Source organism: Loxodonta africana, chromosome 20, assembly GCF_030014295.1.
Source record: "Loxodonta africana isolate mLoxAfr1 chromosome 20, mLoxAfr1.hap2, whole genome shotgun sequence".
NCBI classification, from domain to species: domain Eukaryota; kingdom Metazoa; phylum Chordata; class Mammalia; order Proboscidea; family Elephantidae; genus Loxodonta; species Loxodonta africana.
In genome coordinates this window covers 4,429,554-4,443,162 of record NC_087361.1, presented here as the reverse complement: position 1 = coordinate 4,443,162, position 13,609 = coordinate 4,429,554, and the positions used below count along the sequence as shown (strand labels likewise).

At 44.4% G+C, this 13,609-nt stretch overlaps 1 protein-coding gene across 10 annotated transcripts in view; it reads right to left on the bottom strand.

The window, feature by feature from the left end:
• CD47 (CD47 molecule) overlaps positions 1 to 13,068 on the bottom strand; it is a 74,202-nt gene extending 61,134 nt beyond the window's left edge. For all 10 annotated transcript variants that reach the window (XR_010318686.1, XR_010318685.1, XR_010318687.1 and 7 more), the window contains exons 1-2: positions 12,822 to 13,068; positions 2,361 to 2,708 (exon numbers count right to left, since the gene is read on the bottom strand). Coding sequence is in view for 4 of the 10 variants with exons in the window: in XM_064273009.1 (XP_064129079.1) it covers positions 2,361 to 2,708; positions 12,822 to 12,867 (394 nt within the window). In the remaining 6 variants the exon portion in view is untranslated. The remainder of the gene's footprint in view (positions 1 to 2,360; positions 2,709 to 12,821) is intronic.
• Positions 13,069 to 13,609: the final 541 nt, after the last annotated feature.

Genomic DNA, 13,609 nt, shown 5'->3' with positions numbered 1-13,609 from the left:
AGAACTAATTTAGGTGAAGGGACGGACAACACACAATACAGGAGAGGTCAGCAAAACTCGACTAAACCAAAAGCAAAGAAGTTTCCTGAATAAACTGAACTCTTCAAAGGCCAGCATAGCAGGGGTGGGGTTTGGGCACCATGGTTTCAGGGAACATCTAGGTCAACTGCCACAATAAAAACTATCAAGAAAACATGCTGCATCCCATTTTGGACAGTGGCTTCTGGGGTCTTAAATGCAAGTAAAGCTGCCATCTAAGATGCAACAATTGGCCTCAACCCACCTGGTGCAGAGAAGAATGTAGAACACCGAAGACACAAGGTAACTATGAGCCCAAGAGTCAGAATGGGCCACATAAACCAAAGACTACATCGGCCCGAGACCAGAAGAACTAGACGGTGCCCAGCTACAACCAATGACTGCCAGCAGGAGAGCAGTGGGATAAAGACCCCAAATTCTAGTAAAAAGACCAGACTTGAAGGTCTGACTGAAACCAGAGGGACCCCAGAGGTCATGGTCCACAGACCTTCTGTTAGCCCAAGACAGGAGCCATTCTCGAAGCCAACTCTTCAGACAGGGATTGGACTGGACTAAAAGACAGAAAATGATACTGGTGAGGAGTAGGCTTCTTGGATCAAGTAGACAATTGAGACTACCTGGCCAGCTCCTGTCTGGAGGGGAGATGTGAAGGCCGAGGAGGGCAGAAGCTAGTTGAATGGACACAGAAACACAGGGTAGAGAGAAGGAATGTGCTGTCTCATTAGGGGGACAGCAACTAGGAGTATACAGCAAGGTGGATACAAGGTTTTGTCATGAGAGACTGTCTTGATTTGTAAACTTTCACTTAAAGCACAATAAAAACTTAAGAAAAAAAAAAAAAGACTACGGCCTTGGAAACCCTATGGGGCAGTCCTACTCTGTCCTACAGGGTCACTACAAGTCACAATCAACTCGATGGCAGTGGGTGGGTGGGTAAAAGGTATATGTTAAAATAAATAAATAAATTCTTCAGCCCAAATTAATATCAAATTACTAAAAATTAGAACGTAAGAGAGAATTGTGAGCAGAAAAGCCTGCCAAATTCTCCTTGCCTATCTGAGCCACATCCTGCCCGTTCCTCACTGCACACCGTCCCTCTCACAATATCCCAGGCCAGCTTCAGCAACCTTACCTCATAAAATAAACACCCCAGAAAAACAACTAACATTTGCAAAGCACTGTGGTTTACAAAGAACTTTTACACAAGGGATCTGATTTGACACTCATTAGACTCTGTAGACTACATAAAAGCATTTCATTTTAGAGAAGAGATAACTTGGATTCACAGTGAAGTAACTTCTCAAAGTCATAAAGGTGAGTACTAAGTTGCAGAATTTTAGAGAACCTAACTCAGATCTCCCGATTACCAGTCCTAAAAAGTGTCAGAATATTTCACCAAACCAAACACCCCATTGCCAATCTGGTTCCAGACATTTTACAACAGTAAATTAATGCTCCAAGAATAGAAGGCAAACAGTTGATCCAATTGAACTGTTCCGATCCCGTCTAAAGCAGAGGTACTTGAAGTACGGTCTAATCCCAAGATCAACATCTGGGATGATTCTAAACTGAGCTTCTAAAAAAAAAAAGAGTCAGAATGCACTTGTATCTGGTTGAAGAAATCAGCCAGCACAGCAAGAAATAGAAAAGAATAGAAACAGTTAACTTCAGCTAACCTTACTGCTTTATATGACTCACCAATAAGCCTGTGAAGACGGGACAGAATCATGGTGCTGTAACCAAATCCGAATTTAAAGGAATTAAGTTGGACTCCTAGCTCTTCAACATCTTGGCCACAGGAAAGAATATCAAGGCAAGGTGAAGCCCAAGAAACCTCAAGGAATCTTCCATGATACTCCAATCTTTAAACCCCAGATTCTCCTTCTAATCCATTCTTTCCAGAGGTAGCATAGCTGAGACTTGCCAACCCTTGATCAAAGAGTAAGGTTGAAAAAAAAAAAAGCTAACTAACTGAAGAGGCTCCAAAATTAATCCAGTGAAAGAAAGTACTTTTGAGAGCAGCACACAGAAATCCAGAGATGACGACCCAGGGCCACAAACCACAACAGAATAGCCCTTCGACCAAAAGTTTGAGAATCATACAATACATAAATTAACAAACAGCGAATGAATTTTACCACGCAAAGTAGAAGAGCGAGTAAGATAAAACTCGTGATCTGAGAGCTGCTAAACATTCTATCAACATTTATTATTAACAGCCTCCTTCGGTTCACAGGTGTTCCTAGCTCCTACTTCCTCCTTTCTAGTAGGATCAGGGTACTTAGGAACAAATAAAAAGGAAGCTTTTAGACAAGTCTTACCGACACGGTATTTTAGTTGTATGGTTGTTTCGCCTTCTCTGGATAACTCTGTTACTTCACATGTGTAGTTCCCAGGGACGGCATCCTTCTTTTTCATCTTCAAAGAGGCAATTCCACGTAGTAATTCTTCTGGTGTGATCTCCGCACTTGTAAAATTACTGCTGGGAGTAGACTGATTTCTACTTCCATCAAAGATAAAAATGTCTTTTCCTTTAAATTTCCACTTTACATACAGCTCTGCAAGCTGTTTCGTTTCCACGTTAGTAGCGAAGCATGGGATAACAAGAGTTTCATTGCAAACGGTGTATTCCACAGATTTGATTACATTAAATGTTATCTGAGCCGAACCTGGAAAAGAAAAAATAAAAATTTCAAATAACTTCTAGAATTCTCTAAGATCACTTCTGCAGTTCTGTGCTATGAGATCTTAGATATGCTACATATCCCTAAGATGATAAGCAATGCTCCCATTGTTCACTTAAGTAAGCAACGTGGCAATACAAAAGAGAAGACAGGCAAGGTGAAAAACAAATTATTTTAATATCAATGCCCACGGCTGATAGGCAATACTATAACTTATTTTTACTTATCCTTATTAATACGAACTATACATTCGCATGCATCTTGGGAATAAATTCAGCAACTGTGTTGGAAAACACAGGCGTAGTATCGGCTCTGGAAGCTCTGAAGGAATTACCACTGCCCAGTAACACACGGAGAAAAACATTAACCTTACCATGGAATAATTGTGAACAGAAGATCAACATAAATATTACATTCAGTCTCACCTTCTACATACCTCCTCTAAACAGAACTTGCTAAAGCTGAGAGGAAGTTTATCTCTATCCTTATGCTACATTTCCGAAAAAGTGCCAAGTCCTCCTGTACTTTATATTACACAAAATAAATCAGACAAACGACATCACATCTTTCCACCAGGATAGAAGTCTTATAACGTTAACAAGAAAAAGCATGCTCTGTAGGGTCGCTCAGAGTCGGAATCGACTTGACAGTCGTGGGTCTGGTTTTTAATGGTGGCTGTTTTCCCATGGCAAAATAACAGACAGCAGCAGACATTTTGTATGCAAGTACCATAAAGAGTACATAACCAACTAACTACACGGATGAAATACTCAATATAACAAATCTGTATCAACAGTCATTTAACGCCTGAAGAATACGGAAGACAACTGCAGTTTCCCTACATCCTTGCACGTTTCAGATGAACGATGACCGGCTGCACTGACTTTCCCAGTCCCTCTTTTGTAAGGCCACAAATGGTTGTCTTTCCCAGTCCCTCTTTTGTAAGGCCATGAACGGTCCTCTATTCTATGGGGAAGAATTGATACCATATACCCTACTTAGGTGGAAACCCTGGTGGTGTAGTGGTTAAGTGCTACAGCTGCTAACCAAAGGGTCGACAGTTCAAATCGGCCAGGTGCTACTTGGAAACTCTACGGGGTAGTTCTACTCTGTCCTACAGGGTTGCTATGAGTCATCGACTCAATGGCACTGGGTTTGCTTTGGTTTGGTTACCCTACTTAGGAGCAGAGTCTGCTCTTGGCTTCAACTTGTTTCTTAGATTTATTTTGAGCAGTTTACGGTTTTTTGGAGGAAGGAATACCTGCAATACCTGTTTGGAAATCACTGTTCAATAGTTACAATGGAAAGTAGGGATAGTTTTTCCTTCAAAAAGCAAAGCACCAACATACATAAATAAGAATATCAGCTTTGTTAATAATTCATCTTTAAGTCTTCTACGTTTTTACGTATACTGGGGGGGAAAACAACTAAGGACATGTTATTATTCTAGGAACATAATGACTGTTCAATAAATGCCCACTGAACCTAGAGCTAGGATGCATAGCAGAATGTGAACTGGACAATGTTCAGAGAGCCTGAATCCAAATCCTGTACCTGCCACTCTGGGATGTGACCTTAAGCAACTCTCGTAACTTTTCTATGCCTTGCTTTACTCTCTGTAAATAAGAGGATCAGTAAGGAATATCGGGACTCTACACAGAATTGTGGTGCGCGGCCAGGGAGAAAACAGAGGTACAAGGGCTCGATACACAATGCTGTTACAAAAATAGAGAGTGATACTGTAAAAACTAGACAATAGGTATTTTAATGTAACGATCTCCATCTTCTCTGACTGCCAGGTCCAAATTGTTACAGTTGAGATAATCGGAACCCTGAACCAATCTTGCGAGTGTCTACAGCTCACCTCTTCCCAGCTCTCTCAATTTCTAGCCACCCAAATATTTAGGAAGCCCCTGGCAAAACCCAGACTTCCAACTGCAATCTTCCAAAACCTTGGAGCTGTGAATTACTCTTAGTCTGTACTAAATTCTACATTTTTAGCAGGAATTATTTCCCCTGGGAGAGAAGTCTTGAAGGGGGAACTGTAGTATACAACAAGGAAAGAAGAAAGGGGTTTGATGTCGGAATTATAAAGGAAGGAAAGTGTCAGTATGGTGAAAGATTTTTGCAATGGACAAAGAGACTACTGGGTGTCCTCTCAATGGAATGCTGGGCTTTGGCTAACAGATCCGATCGGAGTATCTGATTCTATTAAGTGTCTGTACCTTTCATTGTCTTCAACTAGATTATTTTACAATTCTGTAAACTGTAGAAAAATTGAAGGTAATGCAAATGATGCATGTCCACAGAGACGCAAATAAATTTTGTTCTGCAGTCGATGTCCACCCTGTGGAAGAGGCAATTCCAAAACATGGTATTTTACTGCCCTGAGAATACTGACCAGTTTTGCATCTATTAGCAAATTTATTTCAGCATTCCTGATTGCCTATAAATGTATCTGCTCTTCCAATTTTCTTTTGAAAGGGTTTTACCATATTACTGGTTCACTCTTTAATGAATGAAAATCTTTGACATGTGTTCATTTTATATTTATATGAATCATGATTTTACCTTTAAAGAAATTATCCTTTAGTAAAAAAAAAAAAAAGACATTAAGAGCTCAGTTATCCATTCAAACTTTAATTTTTAGAAGGTTTTAGTTTAAGTACGGAGTAGTCTGCAAACACCCCACAATTTTATAACTTAGCTTTAAAAAAAAAAAAAAGAGAATGAATTTTCAAAGGAATGCAGGCAACACTAATTGTGCTGAATTATTTCTCGTAATAAAGAATTTTTATAGCTGAAGCAATATAAGAAAAATAAATGCTGTCAATAAAATTCAAAGTAAAATTGACCTGGATAACCATAATGTGAAGAATCCTTACATTAATAGTAATTAATAAATAAGGGTGGTCCAAAAACTTCACTCTAGTTGTTAACTACAACTTTACCCTCTATAAACATTTACAAAGAACTATTAAGTAGTAAAATTATCTGATGTGGGTGTTTTTTTTTTTTTTTTTTGCCTACTGCCTTCTGATGAAACAGCAAAGTGAAGATCAAAAATACAGAAAGCAAATAAAGGAACATGGATAATTAACATGAATAAGAAAATTCTGAATACTCAAGATATGCTTAAAGCAGTCTAAATCAGGTAAGAATTGATAATTTTAACCAGCCGTAATGCGAGTTACATATAAATTTGCAAATGAAATGGAAAAATTATTTTGGCATTATAACCTCTGTGAACACAGGACACCAACCGAAACCACAGTCCTGAAAACAGCCAGGCACCTACAAAAAGGCCTTGGCAGTCACGGAAGGCAGGTCCAGCTCAGAGTTAAAACATGCAACAAACATTTGTTGAGAATTACTCCATATGAAACACTGTGATAGGATGAGGGGATACAATGGTGAAAATAAAATGTAGGAATTACTTGTAAGCAGCTTACAGTTGTCACCGGAGAAATGCCTGTTTTTATAACACAAGGTCCTAAGTGCTGTCATTCCTGTATGAATAAAAGAGCTATGAACGGGCAAAAGAGCAGTCTTAGAAGTTACTAAGAAAACCTGTGCTGCTACTGGGGGACCAACAGAAGATGACCGTCGTAATCCCCCCCCCATCCTGGCCTTCCATCTTTTACCTTTCACATGTTCCATGTAAATTTTCTCTTCATTTTAGCAACTCTTAAGCCACTTTCCTTTTGCCCTGTCTCCCAGACTCTCCGAAGGAGCCCCCTCCTCCTACCTTTTGATTCAAACTGAGTCCTTCAGATAAGAAGTCAGAGCAGTTTCCTATACTCCCCGTCTACAAACTTCCCTATAGCCTCAACCATCCCCATCTCTTCTCCCGGATCCCCACCTCAAAAATGAATCCTTCACCCGTCAGCTAATTTCCGTTTCTGCCTCCACACCCATTAGCCTCCTCAGGGACTTTCCTTAGTTGATGATTAGCTTTCACATCTCCTTATTTATAATCTTTCCATCTTCCAGGGTTTTGTTCTTAAACCTTAGTGTTTAAAAAACAAAACCTGAATCTTCACTAGCTTTAAAAAAAAAAAATCCCTATCATCCCCAAACAATACTCTATATGCATTTCATCCCCTCCAATGGACTCCTTCATCCTCTGCCTCGCGGCCTCCGCCCCCTCTAATCCTACTTCTTCACAGCAGCAGCTTTTGCCAAGGTCGCCCATAATGCCACGGGGAGAGTCTGTGTGCACTGCTCACTTTCACCCTGCTCGCTTCTCTGCAGCTCTTCACCCAGTGGGCAGCTCTCTTCTTGCTGTTGGCCCTCGGCCACTGTCACATCATTGGATTCTGGATTTCCTCTTACTGCTTTGCCTACCCCATTCCAGTTTCCCTTCTTTAATGAAATTTACTCCTTGACTCACACTAAATGTTAGTGTTCCTAACAGCTTCAGACTCAGCACCCTCTGCCCCCTCGTATTCTCTCTTACTCCCGTGATTTCACGACTTGCACCTTCTTCCTTAACCAGGCCCCACCTTCCTTCTTAATCACAGACCTTTGGAAGCCACTGTCTGCTTCAATGTGCTAGTTACTTCAAGATCAACATGGCCAAAGCTCTCCTCACTTCTCCCTACCCTCCTCCAAGGTCCTCACCTCCCCAAAATACTTCCTAATACCTACCTCCCGGCCAGGCCTGGAACCTAGGAATCAGGCTGGATTCCTCCCTCTCCTCAGCCACGGAGAATCCTGGCTCAAGCTGTTTAACAGTTCTTAAATCCAATACTGGTGGAGTGAATGAATGAACACACTCATCTTTTCTCCCTTGAGAATTACTGTCATGCCGTCCTAACTGGTTCCCTGCCTCTAGCCTCAATGTTTCCCCAGCCTAGCCCCAATATATTTTCCACAGTTCCCCAGATAATTGTTCTAATTGCAAATGCGGACTCATTTGCCTAATATACTTTAGTAACACCTTCCCCCCCTTTCAGGCTAAATTCTAAGAGCAACAGCACAGAATACAAACCAAGTCCTTGAAGATCTTTTCCAGCCCCACTTCCTGTACTCCTATCCCCAAAACTAAGCACAAATCACAATGACCATGATCATGCAAATGGCTCTCATGCCAAAACTTTGCACATGCTGTTCCCTCTGCCCAGGCAAGAGCACAAACTTTGAAGCCAGACGTGGGCTCAATCTCAGCTCAGGTACTTCTGATTGGAACCTTAGGCAAGTACTTAGCCTCTGTACCTAATTTCTTCATCTATGAAATGTCAACAGCAATGCACATACCTCATACAGATTTGGTTAAGTTTAATAAGATGAACATGAACTTCTTATTGTCCTGTCTTTCACATGCAATAGAAACTACTTAGATTTCCATTTTAAAAAGTAGCATTGACAGCAGTATGGAGGATGCATCAATGGTAGGAAGAGAAATGAGAAACGGCAACCCATTTAGAGACTACTGCATAGTCCAGGTAAACGGCAAATGGAGAGAAGCCCTAAAATTTACAGTAAAAAATGAAGTAATATCAACACGAGTCAGACCTGAGAGATGTGGGAGGAGAGAGAAGAATTAAAGTTGCTATCCAAAATAGCACTGGTAACCAGTTCAGACTGCAGATAACCATAAAGAAAGGCAATTTAGGAAATCTGGGAGTAACACTCTTCAGTGTTTAACAGGCTGAGTATTTAAGTGTCTATGATAAAATGAAACGGCTCTGTCCAGTAGAGCCCGGGATATATGGCACCTCAAGAACTTTGTTGTTAGGTGCCATCGAGTTGGTTCCTACTTATACTGACCCTATCATACAACAGAAGGAAACACCGCTTAGTCCTGCACCATGCCCACAATCGTCATTATGCTTGAGTCCATTGTTGCGGCCACTGTGTCAATCCACCTTGTTGAAGATCTTCCTCCCTGTCCAAGACAGATTAGTCCGTTCTTTCCGCAGTCCATGGTATGTTCAATATTCTTCACCAACACCACAATTTCAAAGGTGTCAATTCTTCTGTCTCCCTTATTCATTGTCCAGCTTTCCCACGCATGTGATGCTATTGAAAACGCCATGGCTTGGGTCAGGCGCACCTTAGTCTTCAAGGTGACATCTCTGCTTTTCAACACTTCAAAGAGGTCTTTTGCAACACATTTGCCCAATACAATGTGTCTTTTGATTTCTTGAGTGCTGCTTCCATGGGTGTTGATTGTGGATCCACGTAAAATGAAATCCTTGACAACTTCAATCTTTTCTCCATTTATCATGATGTTGGTTACTGGTCCACTTGCGAGAACTTTTGTTTTCTTTATGTTGAGGTACAATCCATATTGAAGGCTGTGGTCTTTGATCTTCATCAGTAAGTGCTCCACAGGGTTTTCAAGGCTGTGACCTTTTGGAAGCAGATTGCCAGGCCTTCCTTCTGAGGTAACTTTGGGTGGGTACAAACCACCAACTTTCATGGTAGCAGTACAGCACTTAACCACTCGTGGCACCCAGGGACTCCTAGTACTTAATAGGAGTTAAGGGAAATTTTTTAAAAAGCCCCTACCTTCTATGAAAGGAGCCTTGATGGCACAATTAAGCACTGGGCTGCTAACCAAAAGGTGGGTGGTTTGAACCCACCAGCTGCTTGGAAGGAGAAAAGACCTGGTGATCTGCTACCGTAAAGATTAAAACCAAAACCAGACCCATTTCTGTCAAGCCGATTCTGACTCATAGCAACCCTATAGGGCAGGGGAGCACTGCTCCATAGGGTTTCCAAAGAGTACCTGGTGGATATGAACTGCCGACCTTTTGGTTAGCAGCCAAGCTCTTAACCACTGTGCCACCAGGGAAGCTTAAGAATCTCTATGGGGCTGTTCTACTCTGTCCTATGGGGTCACTATGAGACAGAATCAACTCGACAGCATAAAACTCTCTATGAATGACATTTCAAGTTACTAAGAGGCCTACAAGGAGCACTGGTGGCACAGTGGTTAAGCACTCGGCTGCTAACTGAAAGGTCAGTGGTTGGAACCCACCAGCCGCTCCATAAGAGAGAGATGTGGCAGTCGGCTTCCGTAAAGATTACAGTCTTAGAAACCTTATGGGGCAGTTCTACTCTGTCCTAAAGGGTCGCTATGAGTCAGAATCAACTTGCCGGCGGTGGGTTCGCTTTTTTTTTTTTGTACACATGCCAAACCCTCTGCCTTGCCTATTAATCTATAGGTCTGACGTGTATTCAGACGTGTACCTTCATTCTCCTACTCCAATCTCTCAAATCCTGAGATGACCAGATTCTGAGTCTCCTGCAACTGCTCCATGGATTTGAAATGAAACGTTCAGAAAAGTGTGTGGCTTCTAATTTCCTATTTCATCTCCATGAAACCACAAAGAGGGAAAATCCAGGTTCCACCGTCTTAGTCTAGGTATATCAGAATCAAACGTCCCGGTGCTCTACATTTTAGCACTACAATGAGTTTAGTAAAATTGGTTCTCCACTAAAAAATGCACAAAAAAGGTGTCTGAAAACTAGTTTCACAAAAAGAACATTAATTTATAAAATCAATGCATGTCTATATTAGCTATGGAAGGTAAACTTTACATTTTGGTAATATGAGTGATTGTTTCGGATTTAGAATATTTACCAGCGTGGGGCACCTACGTTTCCATCTTCAGAACCTGGCCTTCTAACTCTCCATTAACCGCCCCACAGCAAAGATACCCCAAGTGCCAAAACACACACGACAGTGTGAGCAAGCACCCTAATGGTGAGCATTCAGTGCAGGGTTTTAACACACTGCTACCGGACTGCTGGGGCGGCCCCGTACGTAAGTACTTTCCAACAGGCATTTATTTCCTTAAAATGGCAGCTTCTGTTTAATAGTAATATATTCTTTAGGAGAAAACATTTTCATTTAAACCAAATTACTACTAGACTTAGACAATAAAGGTTTTTTTTTTAATCACATGTACCCTAATTTTAAAAACTCACTTTGAACAAAGAAAGATCACTCAACTACTGAAAAGGGAGTTCACATCACTAAATAAACAACTAAGGTGTTATTTGCAAGGTAGTAAAAAACACTGGAATTGTTGATACAATTTTAAACAAAGTGTAATTGGACATAAGGGTGGGAGGGCAAAGTAATTCATCACACATCTTATAAATATATTGGGCTGCAGTTTGCCTGTAACTACAGGGATGCAGTATTGCAGAGAACTTCTTCTTTTACTAAAAGGTCACTGAAACTGTAGGATTAACCGGGAAACACCCTGCTTTACCGGTCCTTTATAAGTGAAACTGAAAACAAACATAAACTTCAATACAAATGAATTTACAATTTTATGCCCCTCTTAGTCACTTTAGTTTCTAAGTTGTCTACAAAATCATTTGGCTATAAGTACTTCGGTTCTGATATGAACATCTCTTTATTCTCCTCCGTTTGAAGACACATAATCAAGCATATGCGAAAACACCCATTTATCTTATAACAAACACTATCACTTTGTTTCATATTCAACACCGAATAAAACTCAAATGCTTAATGCCTTTGTTTTTTCAGGTTAGTATTTACTACGTACAATAAAATACCATAAATTCTGAACTCTATGATTCTATGGGGATTTGGGCACATTAACACTGTATGTAAATGAGAGCTAATTATACACGACCTTAACTACTATTAAAGGAAGCCTAACGTAACTCCTATCCCCAAAAGTATCATTGCTGCAGTTCTTTCTAACAGACTTTAAAATTGGGCCCTCACTTTTAAAACAGTTCACAATTTCTACTTTTTATTATTCAGCCTAGCTTTGACGCCAACAGTCTGAATTAGTGATATTTTACCAGGAATTTACAATCTCAATATGAAGGCTTTCTGATTATACAACAGGTATCTGAAAGCAGTATTATTTTAGCTATAACGATGGCAACAAGCGCATTAGCAATGATGACAGGAAACACCTAACACCAACCCTTCAGAATAGAGCTCTTGACTAGTTTACAGCTCCAACGTCTCAGGACGCTTGGCCGCGCGGGGGTGAGGAAGGTGGTACCTAAGGACTTAAGGGCATCTTGCAAGCGCCTCCAAGTCACAAGCGTTTATGAATAGCACACCGAGGCTAACCATCAGCTTAAAATCAAATTAACCTAGTGTTCTACAATTAAAAGTAACAACTGTCAATCTCAATTCTGAACCTTACAAACAGCTCACAGGAGGCTCAACATATAAATGTGAACTGTGACGGACACTGTGGAGCCACGAAAATTCCTATTCCTTTCTTATTCTTCACAGCGGAAACACACATATTAAAAAAGGGAAATGGATTCCAAAAAATTGGCGGGGGGGGGGGGGAGGTGACAAAACGGCTCTGCTGTCGAAAGACACCAAATCCCACGCTGCTGCAAACGTGTTTTGACTAGAGGTTACTTTCTTCCTATTGCAGGCGAAATCTGGAATACTTTTTAAACAATTCACCAAATAAAGTGGGAAAACTTGAACGTACAATTTGGAATAAAGCGGCTGAAGGCGTGTGGGGGTGTCAAAAAGGAGTTTGGAGAAAAAGATTATTTCTAGGGTTTATGGTGGGGGGGCAGAAGATACGTCTGATTAAATGCTGGGTTGAAAATGAAACTTACTCGTGCCCTTTGTGCCCCTTCTCTCCTCCGTTCAAGCGGGAGATTAATCAGCAGGACCCCCCCGGTGCCGACTTGGCCCAAAGGCGCACTTCCACAGCAGGAGGCCCGGGCCCTCCCCCACTCCCTCCTTCACCCCTGGGCGCCTAAGCAGAGAGAAGGGAGAAGGGCGCCCAGAGAAGTGGGGAGCCCCTGCCTCTCGCCTCCCTCCCGTTACAGCTGACCTCTAAGCCAGGGGCAGAGTTTGGAGTCCTCCTCGGCGTGCGCATCGGGGACCGGGAACGGGGGGACGCAGCCGAGCCCCGCTCCTCGCTCGGGGAGGAAAAAGACGGGGGAGAGAGAGGGTGGGGCGCCCGACCGCGCGGGCCCTCCCACGTCTGCACCGGGGCGCGCAGGGCCCGCGGGTCCCGCTCCGGCCACCCTCCCCGGGCGCCGCCGGGCCGAGGCGCAGCCCACCGGCCGGCGCGGGCGGCGAGAGACCAGCCGCGGGGCCGGGAGCCAGGGGCCACTCACCGCAGCACGCCGAGCCCAGCAGCAGCGCCGCCATAAGGGGCCACATCTCCGCGCCCGCCGGGGAGCCGCCGTGCCTTCCGGGCCGCCGCCGCAGTCCGGTCCCAGGCAGGACCCGCCGCCCTCGCAGGTGTGGGTAGCAGCCGCCGCCACAGTCCCGTCCCAGGGCCACGGTCCCGTCCCAGGGCCACGGTCCCGTCCCAGGCAGGACCCGCCGCCGCCGCCCGTCCCAGGCAGGACCCGCCGCCGAGGCTGCCCGGCCGCGCGCGCGCGATGCCGCCGTCCCCCGCCCGCTCCCCGCCCGCGCCACGGCGCACGCGCACTCGCCCCCGCCTCCGCGCCGCCGCCCGGACAGTTGACGCGCCCCCCCCGCCGGGCTCGGTCCCGACACCGCCCGCTGCCACCCCGGTGACGCCCCGCCGCACGCGCCCCTCCTCGGGGCGCGTGTCCCGGCCCGCGCCCCTCGGCCTCCGGATGCTGAGCGAGCGCGCCCACGCCCCCCGAGACCTGGCCGCCCGCCCCTCCGCCGGCTCTTCCTGCGTCGGGCCCGGCCGGCGGCCCCGGCTCCACGCTCCCTTTCCCAGCTCGCCTCTCGGCCTCCCTGACGCCTCGGGGGCGCCCCAGCCCGCAGCCGCGATCCCGCTGACGCCGACCGCCGAGTCCCGGCCCGCGCCCCCGCGCCGCCCGCACAGCCCTCGCCCTTCTCCTCCCCGGGGTCCGCCGGCCGCCTCCTCGCCGCTCACCTCGGCGCGTGCCCCCGGAGCTGCAGCCGCCTGGCCCACACCCGCATG